At 41.8% G+C, this 16,862-nt stretch overlaps 1 protein-coding gene across 1 annotated transcript in view; it reads left to right on the top strand.

The window, feature by feature from the left end:
* MAOB (monoamine oxidase B) overlaps positions 1–16,081 on the top strand; it is a 104,636-nt gene extending 88,555 nt beyond the window's left edge. Inside the window, exons 9-15 of the mRNA XM_082446553.1 lie at positions 1,741–1,837; positions 2,870–2,923; positions 5,600–5,657; positions 8,176–8,273; positions 13,309–13,420; positions 13,987–14,049; positions 15,086–16,081. Of these exons, the coding sequence (XP_082302679.1) occupies positions 1,741–1,837; positions 2,870–2,923; positions 5,600–5,657; positions 8,176–8,273; positions 13,309–13,420; positions 13,987–14,049; positions 15,086–15,238 (635 nt within the window). The 3' untranslated portion in view covers positions 15,239–16,081. The remainder of the gene's footprint in view (positions 1–1,740; positions 1,838–2,869; positions 2,924–5,599; positions 5,658–8,175; positions 8,274–13,308; positions 13,421–13,986; positions 14,050–15,085) is intronic.
* Positions 16,082–16,862: the final 781 nt, after the last annotated feature.

Raw genomic sequence — 16,862 nt, 5'->3', positions numbered from 1 at the left:
CTTTTGTCTTTGCTTCTTTTGTTAAAGAATTTTGTTCAATGTCTACATGTCCTTGAATGGCCCTTCCTTTTTAAGAGTGAGGCTGAACCAAGCTAACTGGAAGTCCCATGTGCATGGGCAGAGCTCTTGAGCTTTCTACCTACAAATGATAGAACTGCTACTGATGCCACATGGTTTGTTCTGGCATGAACAGGACTCTTCCCTCTGCCCCCTTGTTCCTTCACTTCTGCCCAGTGCACATGCATGGTGCAGAGGCCAACTTTGTGCTCTGAAGGACGTGTCCAAGGAGCCCCTCCACCCAGAAAGCAGGGCCTCTACCCCAGCCAGCCTGGTGTCCTGCATGATCCCTCTGTCCGGTCCAGCAGAACCCCAAGTGACCCGTGTGCCCTTGCTCTTTTCTCTTATCACATCCTGTCCTCTTTCTTGTCTTCTTATAACAAGGTGATTCCTTAACTATTTCTGTTGTATTCTTAAATCTTCTTAAATTCTTTGACAAACTTTAAGCATTTCTCCTCCCCCTATTTCAGTTTTTCTCAATGTTTTCCTTAGCCCCAGTACACCTGAGGGGCATGCAAGTCCCTCTCAATCCAGTGGCTGACTAGGACATTGATTCTCATGGATGCAAAGTGGGGAGAGTCGTGGGGAGAGAGAGAGAGAGAGAAGCAAGTGCAGGTCAAAAAGCCTACAGGTGTGTCTGCTCCCACACAGGTCGGGACAGTGCATACCCTCCAAGTTATTTCTCTGTTCTTTTTTCCAAATTTTGAAACCCACTCATTGGATTTTCTATACAACATTAGTTCCCAGGTCTTCCACCATGATTTTGTCCGAACAACCTCAATTTGCAAGTAAATGATGGGGCAGGAGGAGTGGTACACTGTAGTAGGATCTTATTATAACATTTCAGATTCTGCCCTGACATTTTCACCATTGCTCTGTTGTATTCTTTTGTTGAAATTACATATATTTTGTTCAGGAGGGGAACGAGAGAAGCACTTTTGTGCAGAATGAGCTGAAATTGTTTTCCAAGTTGTTCCGGAGGTCCTGTTTGCAATGAGGGTTTGGGACTCTGTGCGTTTTATTTTATTATTATTTTTTCGATATCCAGCAAAGATATCTTTTTTCTTTTTATTTATTTATTTTTATTGGAGTATAGTTGCTTTACAATGGTGTGTTAGTTTCTGCTGTACAACAAAGTGAATCAGCTATGTGTATACATATATCCCCTCCCTTTTAAGGAGGAGGGTGGAAAAGTGGAGGGATTTTGTGCATTTTAGTCATCTGTGTCCTCTCTGCCCTGTCTCTAGATAATCAAGAACTAGTTAGCATTGAATAAGTGGCTCCTCGTAAAAGGTGAATGTTCAGTCCCTTCTCTTTTACAGCAATAGACTAGCGTTTCTTTAACACATCTTTGGTTTTATCTGATTTCCTGTGAAAGAGGAAAGAGGGGCACACGTATTAACAGCAAGGAAGACAAGATTTCATTAAATGTTGGCCTGGATTAATTCATAATATCACGTTGCTTCTTTGCAGAGAGGGGCTTACCGTTTGAGTTTTTCACCAAATGTTGGCTCCTTAGCCTTCCCTTTGACATCAGCTTGGTTTGACTTTGTATATTTAGGGTATGATATCTTATTTTCAGCCTTTGGGCTTCTCAAGTTGAAAAATGTGTGCTTCATTGTAACTGCTAAGGGTAGCTTGATAGGGTGATGAATGCCTTTTTCCATTTTGCTCTTCTCCAAGATTACTGTGGAAGCATGATTATCGAAGGAGAGGAGGCTCCAGTTGCCTACACGTTGGATGATACCAAACCTGATGGCAGCTATGCCGCCATAATAGGGTAAGGCATGCTTATGGTGGTGTGATGATCTCCCATGTTGACGACGTATTCCTATACTGTTAATAAATATGCCCCAAACTTTGTTCAATAATTTTTTTCCCAACGTCACTCTTCTCCAAATTCAGCAGTAGGAAAAATCTTATTGCTTTTTAAAAAATAATGTCTCCAAACAAATTAATATTTAGAAAGGAATTAGAATACCAATAACATTTGAAAATTTGTTATACTAGTTTTCTGCTTCATGTTTAACACTGGGGGTTGATATATTCTGGTAACCTATCTTTTGTGAAAACATGATAGGAAGATTTGACTTAAGGTGTTTCACTAAGAGGGCTTCTTGTGGAGGCTGTGTAGGCATCCATGGTATTTACATGGGATGCTGAGATTTTCCAGGTGCCACTAGAGAAGATCCAAGACCAGCCCAGTTCTCAGCTTGGCAGGGAAGAGCAGCACAGATGGGGGTGTCACGGGTGGTGGTTACCTGGAGCAGCCAAAATTGAGATGGGTCTTAGGATCTGTATGAGTTTATTTCAGAGAGCCAAGGGTCAAAACAGGGAGATCAAAGCTAGTTGGTAAGTTGAAGGCAATCGTAGGGCTAGAAATGGAGGCGGATTCTAAAAGGCTGGGCACTAGGGAGATACCATCTCGAAGACAGAACCAAAGAGAAAGGGCTGGATGAAAATGGAAAGTCTCAGACACATCTTAGATAGACCTTTGAGACCCAGGGCATATTCCTATTGAACGTCAGCCTTGCAGGGGGAGATGGGTCAGTCATGGTATTATCCCAGGCAAAAATTATGGCCAGTCATCTGTTTTGATCCCTTGAATCCCTAAAACTGGAAGGTGCCTTTTAGTGTCAGGAATGTAACTGGGAAATAGTTAAAACATGGAACATAAAATTATATAGTGTATGATTTGTTTCTTCTGGTTCACTTTTAACTTGTACACTAGGCACATGTGTAGCTATGGAAATGAGGCCAGGATGAAAGCAGCCATTGATTTCCCCTCCTTTTTCTTGTTTGTATGTTTTAGATTTATTCTTGCCCACAAAGCCAGAAAACTGACCCGTCTTACCAAAGAGGAAAGGTAGGGGAAAAAAAGTACCTCTTCTTTCTTCTCTCCCTCTCTCTCTCCCTCCCTCACTCCTCCCTTATTTCCTCTGCCCCTCTCTCCCTTCATGCCCCCCTCTGTACTCCATCTCCCTTTCTTTCCTCCTTCTTTCCTTCTTTCTACCCACTTTCAACTTTGCTTAACTTTTAAACTTAAAGACTGCTTAATACTATGTGTATTCCCAACACAACATGTCTGTTATGTTCATTATGAGGGTCTTGTATAAAGGCACAATGCTGATAACTGAAGAACCAAGCATTCGAAATAATATTTATTGAGTTTATCGTACATAAGATACCATGCAAGGAGCTATGGAGGATACAAAAATGGATATAGCCCAGGAGCTGAAATTTTACTTGGGGAGGAGATAACCAGGTAGACAAATGACCGCATTGCAGGGCAGTCTGCAGTATATCCTGCATGAATGATGCATAACTATTACAGATTATAGGTACAGAAGGACTAGTTTCTCTGGAGGTGGCAATTTCTTTCAGCGATTAGTATTCACCACTACCAATTATTTATTCCCACACCACCACTGATAACATATTTACCAACTAAGAGCCCCTGAATTACGTTATGGCACATTCCTAACCCTCACAACCCTGCACCCTCCCCCCCACCGTTAGCATGCTGCTTTATGACTATCGCCATCACTGTGCTTGGCCAGGGCTATGGAAGTCTGACTGACCCACTCACTAAAAAAATGTCCCCACTAGAATATTAACATCCACGAAGGTAGGAAGTTTTGTCTGGTGGGTTCACTGCTGGATCTCCAGTGCCTAGAACAGTGCCTGGGACAGATCTTTTCCCAATTTGTCTTTTGATCATATTTATGGCTTATCCATTTTATACTATAATAAAAGTTTAACTTTTTATAAAGTTAGGTTGATCAGTTTTTAAAATCATTGCTTCCAAATGGTCTATCATGCATAGAAAAGACTTTCCCATTCCAAGGTTATGTTTTAAATTACCCATTTTCCATTACTTTTCTGGTTTCATCTATTATGTGTAAATCTTTGATCCTTCTGAAATATATTTTGGTGTAAGAAGTCACATAGGAGTCCAACTTTGTTTCTTTCATGGGTAGCCATTTGTCCCAGTGCCATTTTATTGAATAATCTTTTTGTCATGGCTTTAGAATACCCACCTTTATGATTCTAAATTCCCTTATGTATTTGATTCTATTCCTGAATTTAATTTTCTTTACTCTGTCTGACTGTTCCTCTGCTTGTGCCAAACTAGTCCATTTATGTAAAAACAAATTAGAAAGAAACAAAGAAGGAAAAAAATGAGAGAGAGAGAGAGATGGTGGAGGGGGAGAAAGAAGGAAGGAGGGATGGAAGAGAGGGAAGAAGGGCGGGGAAATTAGGCATTTTCATATACTTTTGTTTGTAGAAAGAGCTCCTGGGTTTAAAATAATAATAGGGATTTCCCTGGTGGTGCAGTGGTTAAGAATCCGCCTGCCAAAGCAGGGGGCACGGGTTTGAGCCCTGGTCCGGGAAGATCCCACATGCCGCGGAGCAACTAAGCCCGTGAGCCACAACTACTGAAGCCCGCGCGCCGCAACTACTGAAGCACGCACGCCGCAACTACTGAAGCCCGCGCGCCTAGAGCTCGTGCTCCACAACAAGAGAAGCTACCGCAATGAGAAGCCTGCGCACAGCAACAAAGACCCAATGCAGCCAAAAGTAAATAAGTAATTTTAAAAAAATACACTTAAAAAAAATAAAAAATAAAAAAAAATAATAATACTTTTGAAATCATTAGCCTAACTCTAAATCACCTGTAAGATCCCCTTTAACAATACTATTCTATAAAAATCAGAATGGAAATAAGTCTAATCTCATACCTTAACTGACTAATTATAACTTTTGGCTTACATCCAATTCCCCCATAAGACTAAATTTCTTAAGAGCTACCATTTATTGAGCGTTTATTACGTATGTACCAGTTATTGAGCTGGGAACTTTATATGCTCTATATCAGTGGTTCTCAAACATAATCACCTGGAAGGTTTGTGAAAACACAGTTGCCACCACTGCTGTTTCTGAGTTAGAAGGTCTGGGATGAGGTCTGAGAATTTGCATTTCTAACAAGTTCCCGGGTGATGCAGCCGCTGTTGCTGGTCCTGAGACCACATTGTTTTACCATCATTAGTGAAAAAAATCAGGTGAGTTTGTTGATAAAACTAAAGGTCAGAGAGTTTAAGTAACCTGCTCAAGACCTCATAGCATGGAAGAGGCAGAAGCAGAATTCGAAGCTTTTCCTGCTCCACTTTGCCCATTTCCTCTTAGTGGGATGGGGAGAGAAAGGAAGGTGAGCAAGAATCAAGTCTCAGTCCTCCCAGAATCTCCAGTGCTTAGGAAGTTGACAGCAGGTACACAATGTTTTCTTGAATGAATGAACAAATTGCTGTGTGCCCCCAGTGATGCAGGCAATGCGTCACTTCCTTTTCTTTAAAACCATTTGTGACCTCACAGATTTAAGATATTGGAACTAGAACAAGGTGCCTTGTTTTGAAAAATTGAAATGAAATGTCAAGTGGAAGCAATAGCTCAGAATCTTTTTGAATGATGGGAATCATAGGTACATCTTTGACTTTTTCTGCCTTCTTCATTTTCACTTATTTTTCCCCCTCTCTTCCCATAGGTTGAAGAAACTTTGTGACCTCTATGCAAAAGTTCTGGGCTCACAAGAAGCTTTGCACGTAAGGCTTCCCAACCCTTCCCTAAGGGAGAGAGATCTTGCTTTGTTGTCAGGGGGCTAGCAGGGATGGGCTTGTGCAAGTAGGGCTCTAGAGCTCATGTTTTCCCTGATCTATTCTCAGAGGAGTCTGCACCAGAGTTGGTAAACTTATGAGTTGTCCCAGAGAGTATAGGCCCTGGCTGTGCTAGTGGCAGCTTAGGGACCCTGCAACACTGATGTGTTTTAGGTGGGCTACCCTTGTCCCTGAGTTCAGAGCTCTTCCTGTAGCAGGGAAGACATGCTGATTGGCTCAAGGTGAGCCCTGTCAGCTGAGTTTCCTAGACATCTTGGCAGGTAGCCTGAGGAAGCTGTGATCTTCAAATTCAAAGTAGTTCCCTTCCCCACTGGGTGGTTAAAGGTGGGATGGGATGGGTAGGGAGGCAGTGCGGTAGGGGCATTTGGTGAGAGTCAAAGGGCCCAAAGTGCCCATAACCAGTAGCCATAACGACCTCCTTCATCAATATTTAAAACAATGAACCGACATTCTCATTCCATTCACCAGACTGCTGGGTTTTAATGTTTTGACACGGATTACATCACCTTTTGAAAGCTATTATTAAATCCAGTTATCCGTGCAGCACTTGAAGACAACGGAAAAGGATGTCCAAATGAGCAGTTAAAGCAGGAGAAAAATCTAATACAGGGGCTAAGAATGTTTAACTTGTTAAGCCTCTTAAATCCAAATCTCTGCAGTGCACGCCATGACCTAGTTGAACATGGCTTCATCTTATCCGCCAAACACTTACTTTGCTCAGCTTTGCAGTGGCTTGCTTCCTCCTAGTCAAGTTGTTGTGGCTTTTGAATTTGTCATTTTTGTTCATCCTTTTAAAGCAAGAGTTACTCGTTACAGGTGAAACACATGCTCTTCAAGGTTTGGGGGATTCCTCCTCAGTAAATGAACAAGAATGATGAATTGATTGGTTTGGAGAGAAACATAATAATAATGAAGAATGTGTTTTGTTTCATTTTTTGCTTTCATATACCATTTAACAAGTTTAAATATAAGCATAGCCTCTGGGCACAAGCGTAATATGAGTGAGGTAGCAAGACCCAAAGTATATACACATTAAAAATTAATCCTACCACAGCTGCTAAAATTGACTGGTCTTTCTGTTTAAATATTCGGTTCAAGATATTTCTCCCTGGTAGATACTCGAACTTTTTTGAAGTTACGTTCTGAGACACCCTCAGGCTGAGGCAGTGCAGAATTGAGGATTCTCCGACAACCTGTGAGATGGTTGTCCAGGGAACCCCAGTGGGAGGGGAAAGCAGTTGTGCTCAAGTTCCCAAAAAGTTGATCATTTTTAATATGGGAAAGTCTCTTTTCCTAAGAAGAATGTGGATGATTAATTGCTGGTGATAAAAATGAGTTGGTCCTGGGAATTCCTGGCTGTCCAGTGGTTAGGACTCTGAGCTCTCACTGCTGAGGGACCAATCCCTGGTAGGGGAACTAAGATCCCACAAGCCACAAGGCACGGCCAAAAAAACGAGTTGGTCCTGCTGTTGTTTGCTCTTGGCATAGAGATGGGCACTTGCTTTGGTGTTTGTCCTGGGAGCAAGGAAAGGTGAAAGATGAAATCTGATCGGCTGGCTGGAGACAGCCAGAGAAGGATGCCCGCGAGATGGTTGTTACCCTCAGATGCAGAGAGGGAAGAGGGCCGGGCCTGAGGCATCAGAGCAACTTACACCCCTCAGACAGGGCCTCGTGCTTTGTAGATAGGATTTGTTACAAATGACTATCCGAAGTCCCATGTGTGACTGCAAATTTTTAAAACAAAACATCTTTTCCAAATCTATCTTTATGCTCACATTTTTCTCTTAAGACTTGCCATGTTGATTTATCTTTTCAAAATAATACCTAATGATAACACTTTTGTTTAGTGATTGTAATAAAGAGCTTGAACTTTGCAAAATCTCAGCTAATGTTTTGCCTGTTCATGGCAAAAACATATTTTTCAGACCAATAGTTGCCTGCATCGCCGTCAACAGAAGTGCCTACGTCCCATGAAAACATTAATTCGTCTGTTCTAGCTTCTCTTAACAAAGTTGACTTGCATGAAGAACATGAATCTGGTCATTCTTTTTCCTTAACAGGCATGCTTTTCTACTTTTTTCATCCTCCTTACTCCAGTAAGCATAAATCTCTTTTTAAACTTGTCTTGAAACCATTAGGCACTAAAAACTTCTTAATACGTAAGGCCAATTTAAACATAGAGCTAGACAATTGCAGCTTATGAACAGTACCTGGGACATGAATGAACCAAGTGAGAAAACTTTCTAAGTCAGAATTTCTTAGAAGTCTATTACCAAGGACATTTACCTGCCCAAAGTCCTATCTCTAAAAACATCGGCATAATAAGGCTCTATTTCAGACAATTACTGATTCTCCAATATGAAGTCTACTGGACTGTGTTTGATTGATTTGAGACTAGATTGCTTCCTTTGAGTCTCCTTTGAGTTTTTGTCACTCTGCCTTGCAGCCGGTGCACTATGAAGAGAAGAACTGGTGTGAGGAGCAGTACTCCGGGGGCTGCTACACGACCTACTTCCCCCCTGGGATCATGACTCAATATGGAAGGTAGAGTAAAAGTGGGCTCAGTTCTAACTGAAATTCCCTGAATCTGAGTCCATAACTCTAAGAAGGTTCGTGTAGCTCTTCTCCCCTGTTCCTTGTAAATGCTGAAAAAAAAATCCCCAAATCCCCAATTTCCTTTGGATCTTGTGAATCTCACTAATGAAGTCATTATAATTCTGCATCGTGGTGGTGCCTTGACTCTTAATTCCTCTGAAGGAGCAATCCCAATCAATAGAACCAAAGAAGGTGGCAGCATAAGAACAGGAATTTAGATAGAGGGTTCACTTATATTGTCAGAAGAAGTGTCTTTATAGTGAGTTTAGGGCTCGGTGGAACTTCCTCAATGGGCACTGTATAAGTGCCAACATGGGTACAGCATTATAAAAGCAAATCGTGTTCTAGACTGGGGGTAAAGGGACTTGGGTTCCACCCCCTGATTCTACCAATAACCAACTTTGTCATCCTGGACAGGTCACTTCTCCTCTCTGGACCTCACTTTCCTTAGCAGGTGTATGAGAAAGCACAAGATGGCATACAGTAGACAAGAATCAGTATGTTAATAAGAGCATAAGTTATTTTTAACATCTTCATTGAGATATAATTCACATACCATACAATTCACCCATTCGAAGTGCATAATTCAATGGTTTCTAGCATTTACAGTGTTGTGCAGCCAAGTATGACTCATTGGTGTTTAGTTCATTGTATTTGATGACAACAACAAGGTATGAATTAATAATGTAGTAGTAATTATTATGACCATGAAAGTAATACTAAACGAAGCAATCATTTAATGCCAAGAGCTCAATCTAAACAAAATAGGAAATGTAGAGTAATGAGTAAGGCTGAGTATGCAACAAAAAAAGAGTGTTAGTAAATGTAAATGGCTAATCAATCTGTTTGTGAAAACCAGTCAAAGAAGGATTAAAACCTGCTTGTGAGAGGATACATAATGGCTTTGGTGATCACTTTCCTCATCTTCCTGAAGATGGCAAAATACCATCTATGAGATCATTCAGAGGGTGCCACCTGATTAGCTACTGGTCATTAAGTTAATTTTTGGATATGCTGATTGTAGAATATGTCAATAGTAATTGTTTCAGTCAGCACTTATTGGCCAAGTGCCAACTATTTGCCAAGCACTCTGCTGAAAACTTCAATATATAGGCAGACCTCGAAGATATTGTGAGTTCAGTTCCAGACTACTGCAATAAAGCGAGTCACACAAAATTATTTTCTTTTTGGTTGCCCAGTGCGTATAAAAGTTATGTTTACATTATACTGTAGTCTATTGAGTGTGCAAGAGCATTATGTCTAAAAAAATGTACATATCTTAGTTAAAAAATACTTTGTTGCTAAGAAACGCTAAGCATCATCTGACAAGGCAGGGCTGCCACAAACCTTCAATTCGTGAAAAAAAAAATGCAATATTTGCGAAGCGCAATAAAGCAAAGCACAACAAAACAAAGTTTGCCTGTACCAAGATAAGCCCTCCCTGCTGTAAAGGAGCTGACGGTGTTAGGAGCTAGGGTAGGGATGGGGAGAGGAGAGAATATCAAACATTGACTCAAACATACTATGGTAAGTACTCTAAGAATAGAGGGGCATGAAAATGCCATGGGGACCCAGGGAGGGATGGGCTAGCCTTACCTAGAGAAAGCTGAGAAGACTTCATAATACACATACCACCTGAGAATTGTAGAAGGCAGAGAAAGGCTACTGGGGAATGTATTCTAGGCAGACGGAACCATATGAGCAAACGCTTCCTACAGGAATCTAACAAGTTCTTGGAATGTCTGGGGAAAAGTTACACGGCTGGGCCCTATGGGTGATTTTGAGGATAGAATAGAGAGTAAGAAAGGCAGATAGGATCCTTTGCTTCATAAAACACATTTAGGAATACAAAACTTAACCTCTCAACAGAGAAAGACCATCAGTTTTGTGATGTGATTAGATTTCTGACCACGGGGTAGCTAGTTTCATGCTCAACCCCATAAGGAGTGTCAGGAAAATGCCTTTGGAGCCATGGGGTCAGTGGGGGGCGGGGCGGTGGGGGAAGGGCACTCACCTGCACTAGCCTGACCCTGACCACATGAAAGAAGCAAGATAAACCCCATCATATCAGGCATTTGTGGTGACATGGCAGCACCCTCCTTCATCTTTATTCCTTCTCAGGGCCATGTTTCAGGCTTCATGTGACTAGCTTCAATTTGGAGGATAGAAACTGAGGCAGAGCATATCTTAGTGACGTACCTCTGAATCCAAGCAAGGACAACTGGCCCGTAGGGATTCCCTTGACCTTTCAGGTCCATGACGTTTGGGATACTGCAAGGAATTTTATCTTCATGGCCTAGAAAGTACACAGTAAATGTTCTGCTTCCAAATGGAAGACAGAGGACAGTATTGACAGTACAACTCTAGTAAAAAAATAAACTCACATTTCTTAAGGTTTTTTACTTTAAGAAATGTGTTTATTTCTTAGACAAATATTGGGTTGGATTTTTCTGTAAGATGTTATGAAAACCCGAATGAACTTTTTGGTCAACCCAATACTTTAGTGATTAAGTGGTAAAACACATAAGGAAATATTTTACTCCACCCAGCCACAAGAAGTATACATGGAAATATCCTATAGTGTCAATTCCCTCACCTGCATGAGAAACGGCAGGGATTTTTCTTCCCCAGTTTTGGGGCTTTCTTTTTCCCCAAAGGAAGAAGATTTCCACATGACAAGTGGAGGGAAGATATCTTTGCCTGTTTGAAATAAATTCTTGGTTTTCACATTTTTACATTCCAGTAGTCAGCATGATTAATTCTCTAAGCCTTTATTCTCTCTTCTAATATTTAATTCTAGGATTTGGCCAGACCTCCCAGAGGTTTCCAATTTGGGTTCCGTCTGTTTGAAAACAGTGATTCACGTGGTGGAAGCAGCACTGTTTAATGAACATGGAAAAAGCAAAATTACCTTCTCTTGCTGAGAACCCTTCCTGAATACGCTTAGGCTGTCCAGCCCATGCTGGCTATGAATAATTCCAGATTATGCTATGTATTATTATCGGCATTCTGGTATTCTATAGTATCTTCTATTCTCCTCCCCTTTTTTTGCTTGATGGCAACAATAAGGGTAGGTGAAGGAAAACCCACCAATTCAAGCCAACTCATTTGGTTTTCTGTAAAAGGCCCAGTGGTATACAGTGTTGACTAAGACAGAGCCTGGATGTTAGCTCTGGACATCCGCATCCATTATCTGGAATATAATGGAAACCTGGAATAGGATGAATAATGACATGTTGATGGCGCTTCCCTTATGGTATTTTTGTCAGGGTAACAACAAACGGCCCCTCGTAGAAACTAAGTGCTGTGACACTCTGTCCTTTTGTGTAGCATATGGGCACTCTTTGTTAGCTAGTGATGATGATGATACACTAGGAAAAATATATAGCATAAAGACAGAGACTTTGACATCTGGTCGACCTAGTTCAACTCCTAGCTCTGCAATTTTCTAGCAAGTGGGTCTTGGCAAGTCAGCACACATTTCTCTAAGCCTCAGTTTCCTCATGTGTAAAATGGGATAATAGATAATTGTAGCTATGCCATGGAGTTCTTTAAAAAGATTTAAAAAATAATTCAATAGAGGGAGGATGTATAACCAAGTGGTTAAGACTGTGGGCTCTGGAGTCAGATGACCTGGATTCAAATACCGGCTCTGCTACTTACTAGCTATGACCTAGAGTAAATTACTTTGTCTTTGTTGCTGGTTAGATTCCCCAGCAAAGCAGACTCTGAAGCAAAGATGAGCATATAGGATATGTACTAGGGAGAGCCTAGGCATCAACATCTGTGGAAGGGAGAGGAAGGAAGCAGGAGTGGGCAGAGAGAGAAGTTGGGTTTCTCCCAGTGAAGTTCTAGTGAAGACCTCAGCTGACCCTTCAGGGAGCTCTAGGACTAAGATGGCCCTTCAGAAATGTCCCAAGTTGGGGCGAGGGGTCAGGTTTTTATAGCCCTGTGATGATCAGTCACTGGATGCAATTGCTGCTGGAAGGAGGCATGACCTTGAACCAGGCAATTTTCTTTAGTGGAGGCAATTGCCAAAGAGGGCTGACATCAGAAGGCCATCTTCCTGCAGCACTCCCAGCACCTGGGAATAAGTCCTTCATGTTTTTTTGTTTTTACTGTATGATTCCATTTATATAAAATACTCGAAAATGCAAACTAATCTATAGAGACAGAAAGCAGATCAGTGGTTGACTGGGGAGGGGGGCCTGGAATGGGCCAAGAGCAGGGAGGAACAGCAAGGTCCTTCATTTTTGAAGGGAGGTCTAGGCAGGGCACCACAGTGTCCACCACAGCCTCTGTACCTCCATATTCTCACCTGCAAAATGGGGGTTATAATCGTACTGACCTCATATGGTTGTGGTAAAGATTACTGCACTTAGAAGAGTGTTTGGCGCCCCCCCCAAATGTTAACTGTTATAATTTAATGCAGTGAAACTCTTCACACTGGTAGAGCTAAGTGCTCAAGGAATGGTGGTTTTGGAGTCATAGTCATACTCACAGATTTGTTAAATGTTACTAATAGAAAAGGTTTTAAAAATTATTGGATCATGCCCCTTAGGAGATGGGGAAGCCAGAGCTCAGTGAGAGGAAGTGATTTGCCAAGTTCATTGGTGGAACGACCAGGTGGGAAACTGGGGGCACGTGTCCCCTCGCTCAAAGTTGGTGAACCAGCTATCCATGACCGGGCATATACAGTCCCTCACTTTACATATGTGAAGCAAATACTTATTTTACCTCCATTGATGTCAGTCCCTTTACCTGTAAGCTCTTGGTGCAGGAGTGAACTTTGGCTTTTATTCCATTTTGTCTGTGACAAAGATCATGTAAGAACTGGAGGAACTCATGAACATTATTCCAAAATTGCCAATGGACTTCCTGACATTTAGAGTCTGAGGAAACGGACCAGCCTTGGTCTTTGTGGGAAGGCTCTCCTCTGGCTCTCTGAGACTGACCACTTTTATCTCTTTGCTTTGCTTTCAAGGGTTCTACGCCAGCCCGTGGGCAGGATTTACTTCGCAGGCACGGAGACTGCTACACACTGGAGTGGCTACATGGAGGGGGCTGTGGAGGCCGGGGAGAGAGCAGCCCGAGAGGTAAGGCCTGGGGTCACGGGCTGTGGGGAAGGAAGCAACTCATGGGCCTGACAAACAGGTTAAATATGTCTGAGATCCTGGGAGCCAATTCCCCATGAACCCCCATCTGAAGGACAATGAAACACCTTTTTAACAGTAGTCTCAGGTGAAATGAACACCTTAACCCAAAAGTAACAATGAGTCCAAGGTAAAAAGAGTCCATGGGGCAAAAGATCACCATGGCTATACTTGAGAGATAACCTAGGTCTAATATTATAGAACCAAACATGTTTACACTAGGATTCAGAATTCATTTATATATTTTCCGACAGTTTCTCTGATCTCATCCCTATTAAGGCGTGTTCACGGCTATTAAAATTTATGGTGAGTCTAATGGTTGGACCTTCTTATGCTACAGATGGAAGACCTTTTGGATCTTTTCAAAGGTTCAGTGGACTACACTGGCTTTTGCCCTCGTGTTTTTAATGGATAATCCCAAAAGACATTGTTAGTCCTTTATTTAAAGAGCAGATTAGGAGAAAGATGGTGTCATTTTTGTTATTCACCAAGATGCGCTTTCTTTTCAGATCCTGCATGCCATGGGAAAGATCCCAGAGGATGAAATCTGGCAGCCCGAACCAGAGTCTGTGGTAGGTTATATTTTATATCATGAATTTCAATCTCTTTCCTCTAAAAATAATTACTTGCGAATAGAACACACTTGTATATATTCACAGACCTTCCCCTAAGTGATTCAACCCATGAATGTTTAAAGAGATGCCACGGGTTAGGGCAGAGGTGAGGGATTTAGAAGAACTTTGATAAATTTGCAGCTGCCACATGCCTTGCAGATTATTAGGAAAAAATTAATTATTTTTTGGTCGGATGAGATATTACTCAGAGAGTTCTAGACTTATTAAGAACTCAATGAATGTCTGTTGAATAAATCTCTAACCTGGTGATCGAGGGGAGGAAATGAAAGGAAGATATGTCAGTATCCCCTGTCTGGGGACAAAGGAGTGGAATGAAATGGAGCAGATTTAGGTTAAAAATGCATTTTCAATATACCTATCATTTTGTAATAAAACCCCAGGAAATTTTCCTGCCTGGAAGGAAGTACACACATCATAGAGGACAAGGGTCCAAAGGGTCAAAGTTATTCGTCTGTCAAGTGTAAGGTTAAAAACAGTAGCCTGGCCACTCCAAAGTCATTCTCTTAGTGCTTCTGTCAGAGATGGGATTGAGGACTGAGTGGACCACAGATGCATCCACTCAGCAAATATTTATTGTGCACCTGCTTTGCATCAGCCGCTGGGATAATGGTACAGCAGCGCTTTCAGAGCTCAGCATGTGGTGGGGAGAACAGAAGATAACAAAAAAGCCCACGTGCCATGAAGATGACACGCTGAGAATGTAAAAAGAGGGGGTCATCTTAGTTTGGGGACACTGGAAAGGCTCCCGAAGGAAGTGAGGTAGAAACTGAGACTTGAAGTTAGTGGTCAGAATTAGTTAAGTAAAGGGCCCGGTGGGGAACGGGGAATGAATGTTCTGAGCAAAGGGAATGTGGTGTTTCATGGCCTAGAGGTTGGCAAGTGTGAGTCACGTTCGGAGAACTGGAAGAAATACAGACTTTCTGGAGCAAAGTGCATAAGCCCTGTACTGACACCAAATATTCTCTGAACCCAGGATGTCCCTGCGAAGCCCATTACCACCACCTTCTTGGAGAGACATTTGCCCTCCGTGCCCGGCCTGCTGAGGCTGATTGGATTGACCACCATCTTGTCAGCAACTGCTCTTGGCTACCTGGCCCACAAAAGGGGGCTACTTGTGCGGGTCTAAAGAGAGGGCATCTGTAAGCACACCCTCTTCTGCTTCTATTTGGTGTGTGGGTTTGGGGAAGGAGTTGTAACAAAGTTCCATGAAGACACAAAGAATGTAGAGTGAAGTGGGGAGCATGACGATAAGTCAGACTTCCGACCACAGGAAAACAATATCTCTTTCTCCATTTTGATCCCTGTGTATTGTCTAGTACCTAGCTTAGCACTCTGTCTCACCCATTTCCAAGTTCACTGATCTCAGAATCTTTACAGTAGTTAAACAGGCTTGTTAAAGGTCCTTGCTATCCTACAGTATACATTGCCCAGGCACAAAAAACTAGCTTTTTCCTACCTCTGTGGCTTTGTGCTTGTCCTTCCTCTTACCTGTAAGGTCCACATCTTCCAAGATCTGTGCATTTGTCCTTAGAATCCTGTATTGTTACAGCTGGAAGAACTTAGACACCACCTTGTCCTTACTTGCTATTTTAGAGTTGAGCAAACTGAAGCCAAGAGAGGTGGGACTTCATTGCCCAAGGTCCACAATAAGCCACTGATATTTTGTTGACTAGAACACAGGTCCATTGCTTTATCCCATTTCCCAGGATGAATTTCCCAATCACCCTCTCTACTCCCTGCCATGGTCGCTGATTGTGTCCCCTTGTGTGGGTTTACTCTGTACTAAGTTGTTTTGTGCTGCTCAGTATATTTCCTTAAGTCTTACTGTCTTGGGCCATGTGTCTTCAGCTCATTTTAATTTTTTTGAGGGTAGAAGTCTTGTCTTTTCTTCCTCTTGTATCCTCCCTTGTATCTGGATATGAAGGTTAGTACACATTTGGGTAATTAAAAATAAAGTTGATTGACCAGATGTCTGTTGCCTTTTCTTTTTGGGTAATGACTTTCCAGGGTTTTGACAAATCAAATCAAGATCCAGTATTAGGTATATAATTGTGGCTTAAAAGCATTGAGTCAAAATTTCCTTGAAGCTCAGATGATGCATGCATTTGGATTGTGTGATCCATCATGGGTGGTGTCTATGTGAGCACTTGGTAAATGGTTTATAATGATATCATAAGGATGCTAAAAGACACAGCTCCTTGCTTTCACCCCCTCCGCCCCCGAAAAAAGGCTGTCAAAATAATTGACATATTAATAAGTAAGATGCTTTAACTATGAAGACAATTATAATATTTCAGTTGACCTTTCATATTCCTTATCAGTGCAAAGCTTTTTACTAGGTACACTCATTAATTTAAAACCATATTTCCACAGTCCATTAAATCCTATTTGAACTACTTTTTAAATGAGGTCATCATTTCAAAGTATTCATACCTCTCAACTCCCAAGATCAGTTTTTATCAGGATATATATATATTTTTTAACATCTTTATTGGAGTATAATTGCTTTACATTGTTGTGTTAGTTTCTGCTTTATAACAAAGTGAATCAGCTATACATATACATATATCCCCATATCTCTTCCCTCTTGCATCTCCCTCCCTCCCACCCTCCCTATCCCACCCCTCTAGGTGGTCACAAAGCACCGAGCTGATCTCCCTGTGCTATGTGGCTGCTTCCCACTAGCTATCTATTTTACATTTGGTAGTGTATATATGTCCATGCCACTCTCTCACTTCGTCCCAGCTTAC

This window comes from Balaenoptera physalus (assembly GCF_965194825.1).
Source record: "Balaenoptera physalus genome assembly, chromosome: X".
NCBI lineage: Eukaryota > Metazoa > Chordata > Mammalia > Artiodactyla > Balaenopteridae > Balaenoptera > Balaenoptera physalus.
The sequence above is the reverse complement of the archived record's forward strand: the minus strand, read 5'-3'. Positions and strand labels throughout refer to the sequence as shown.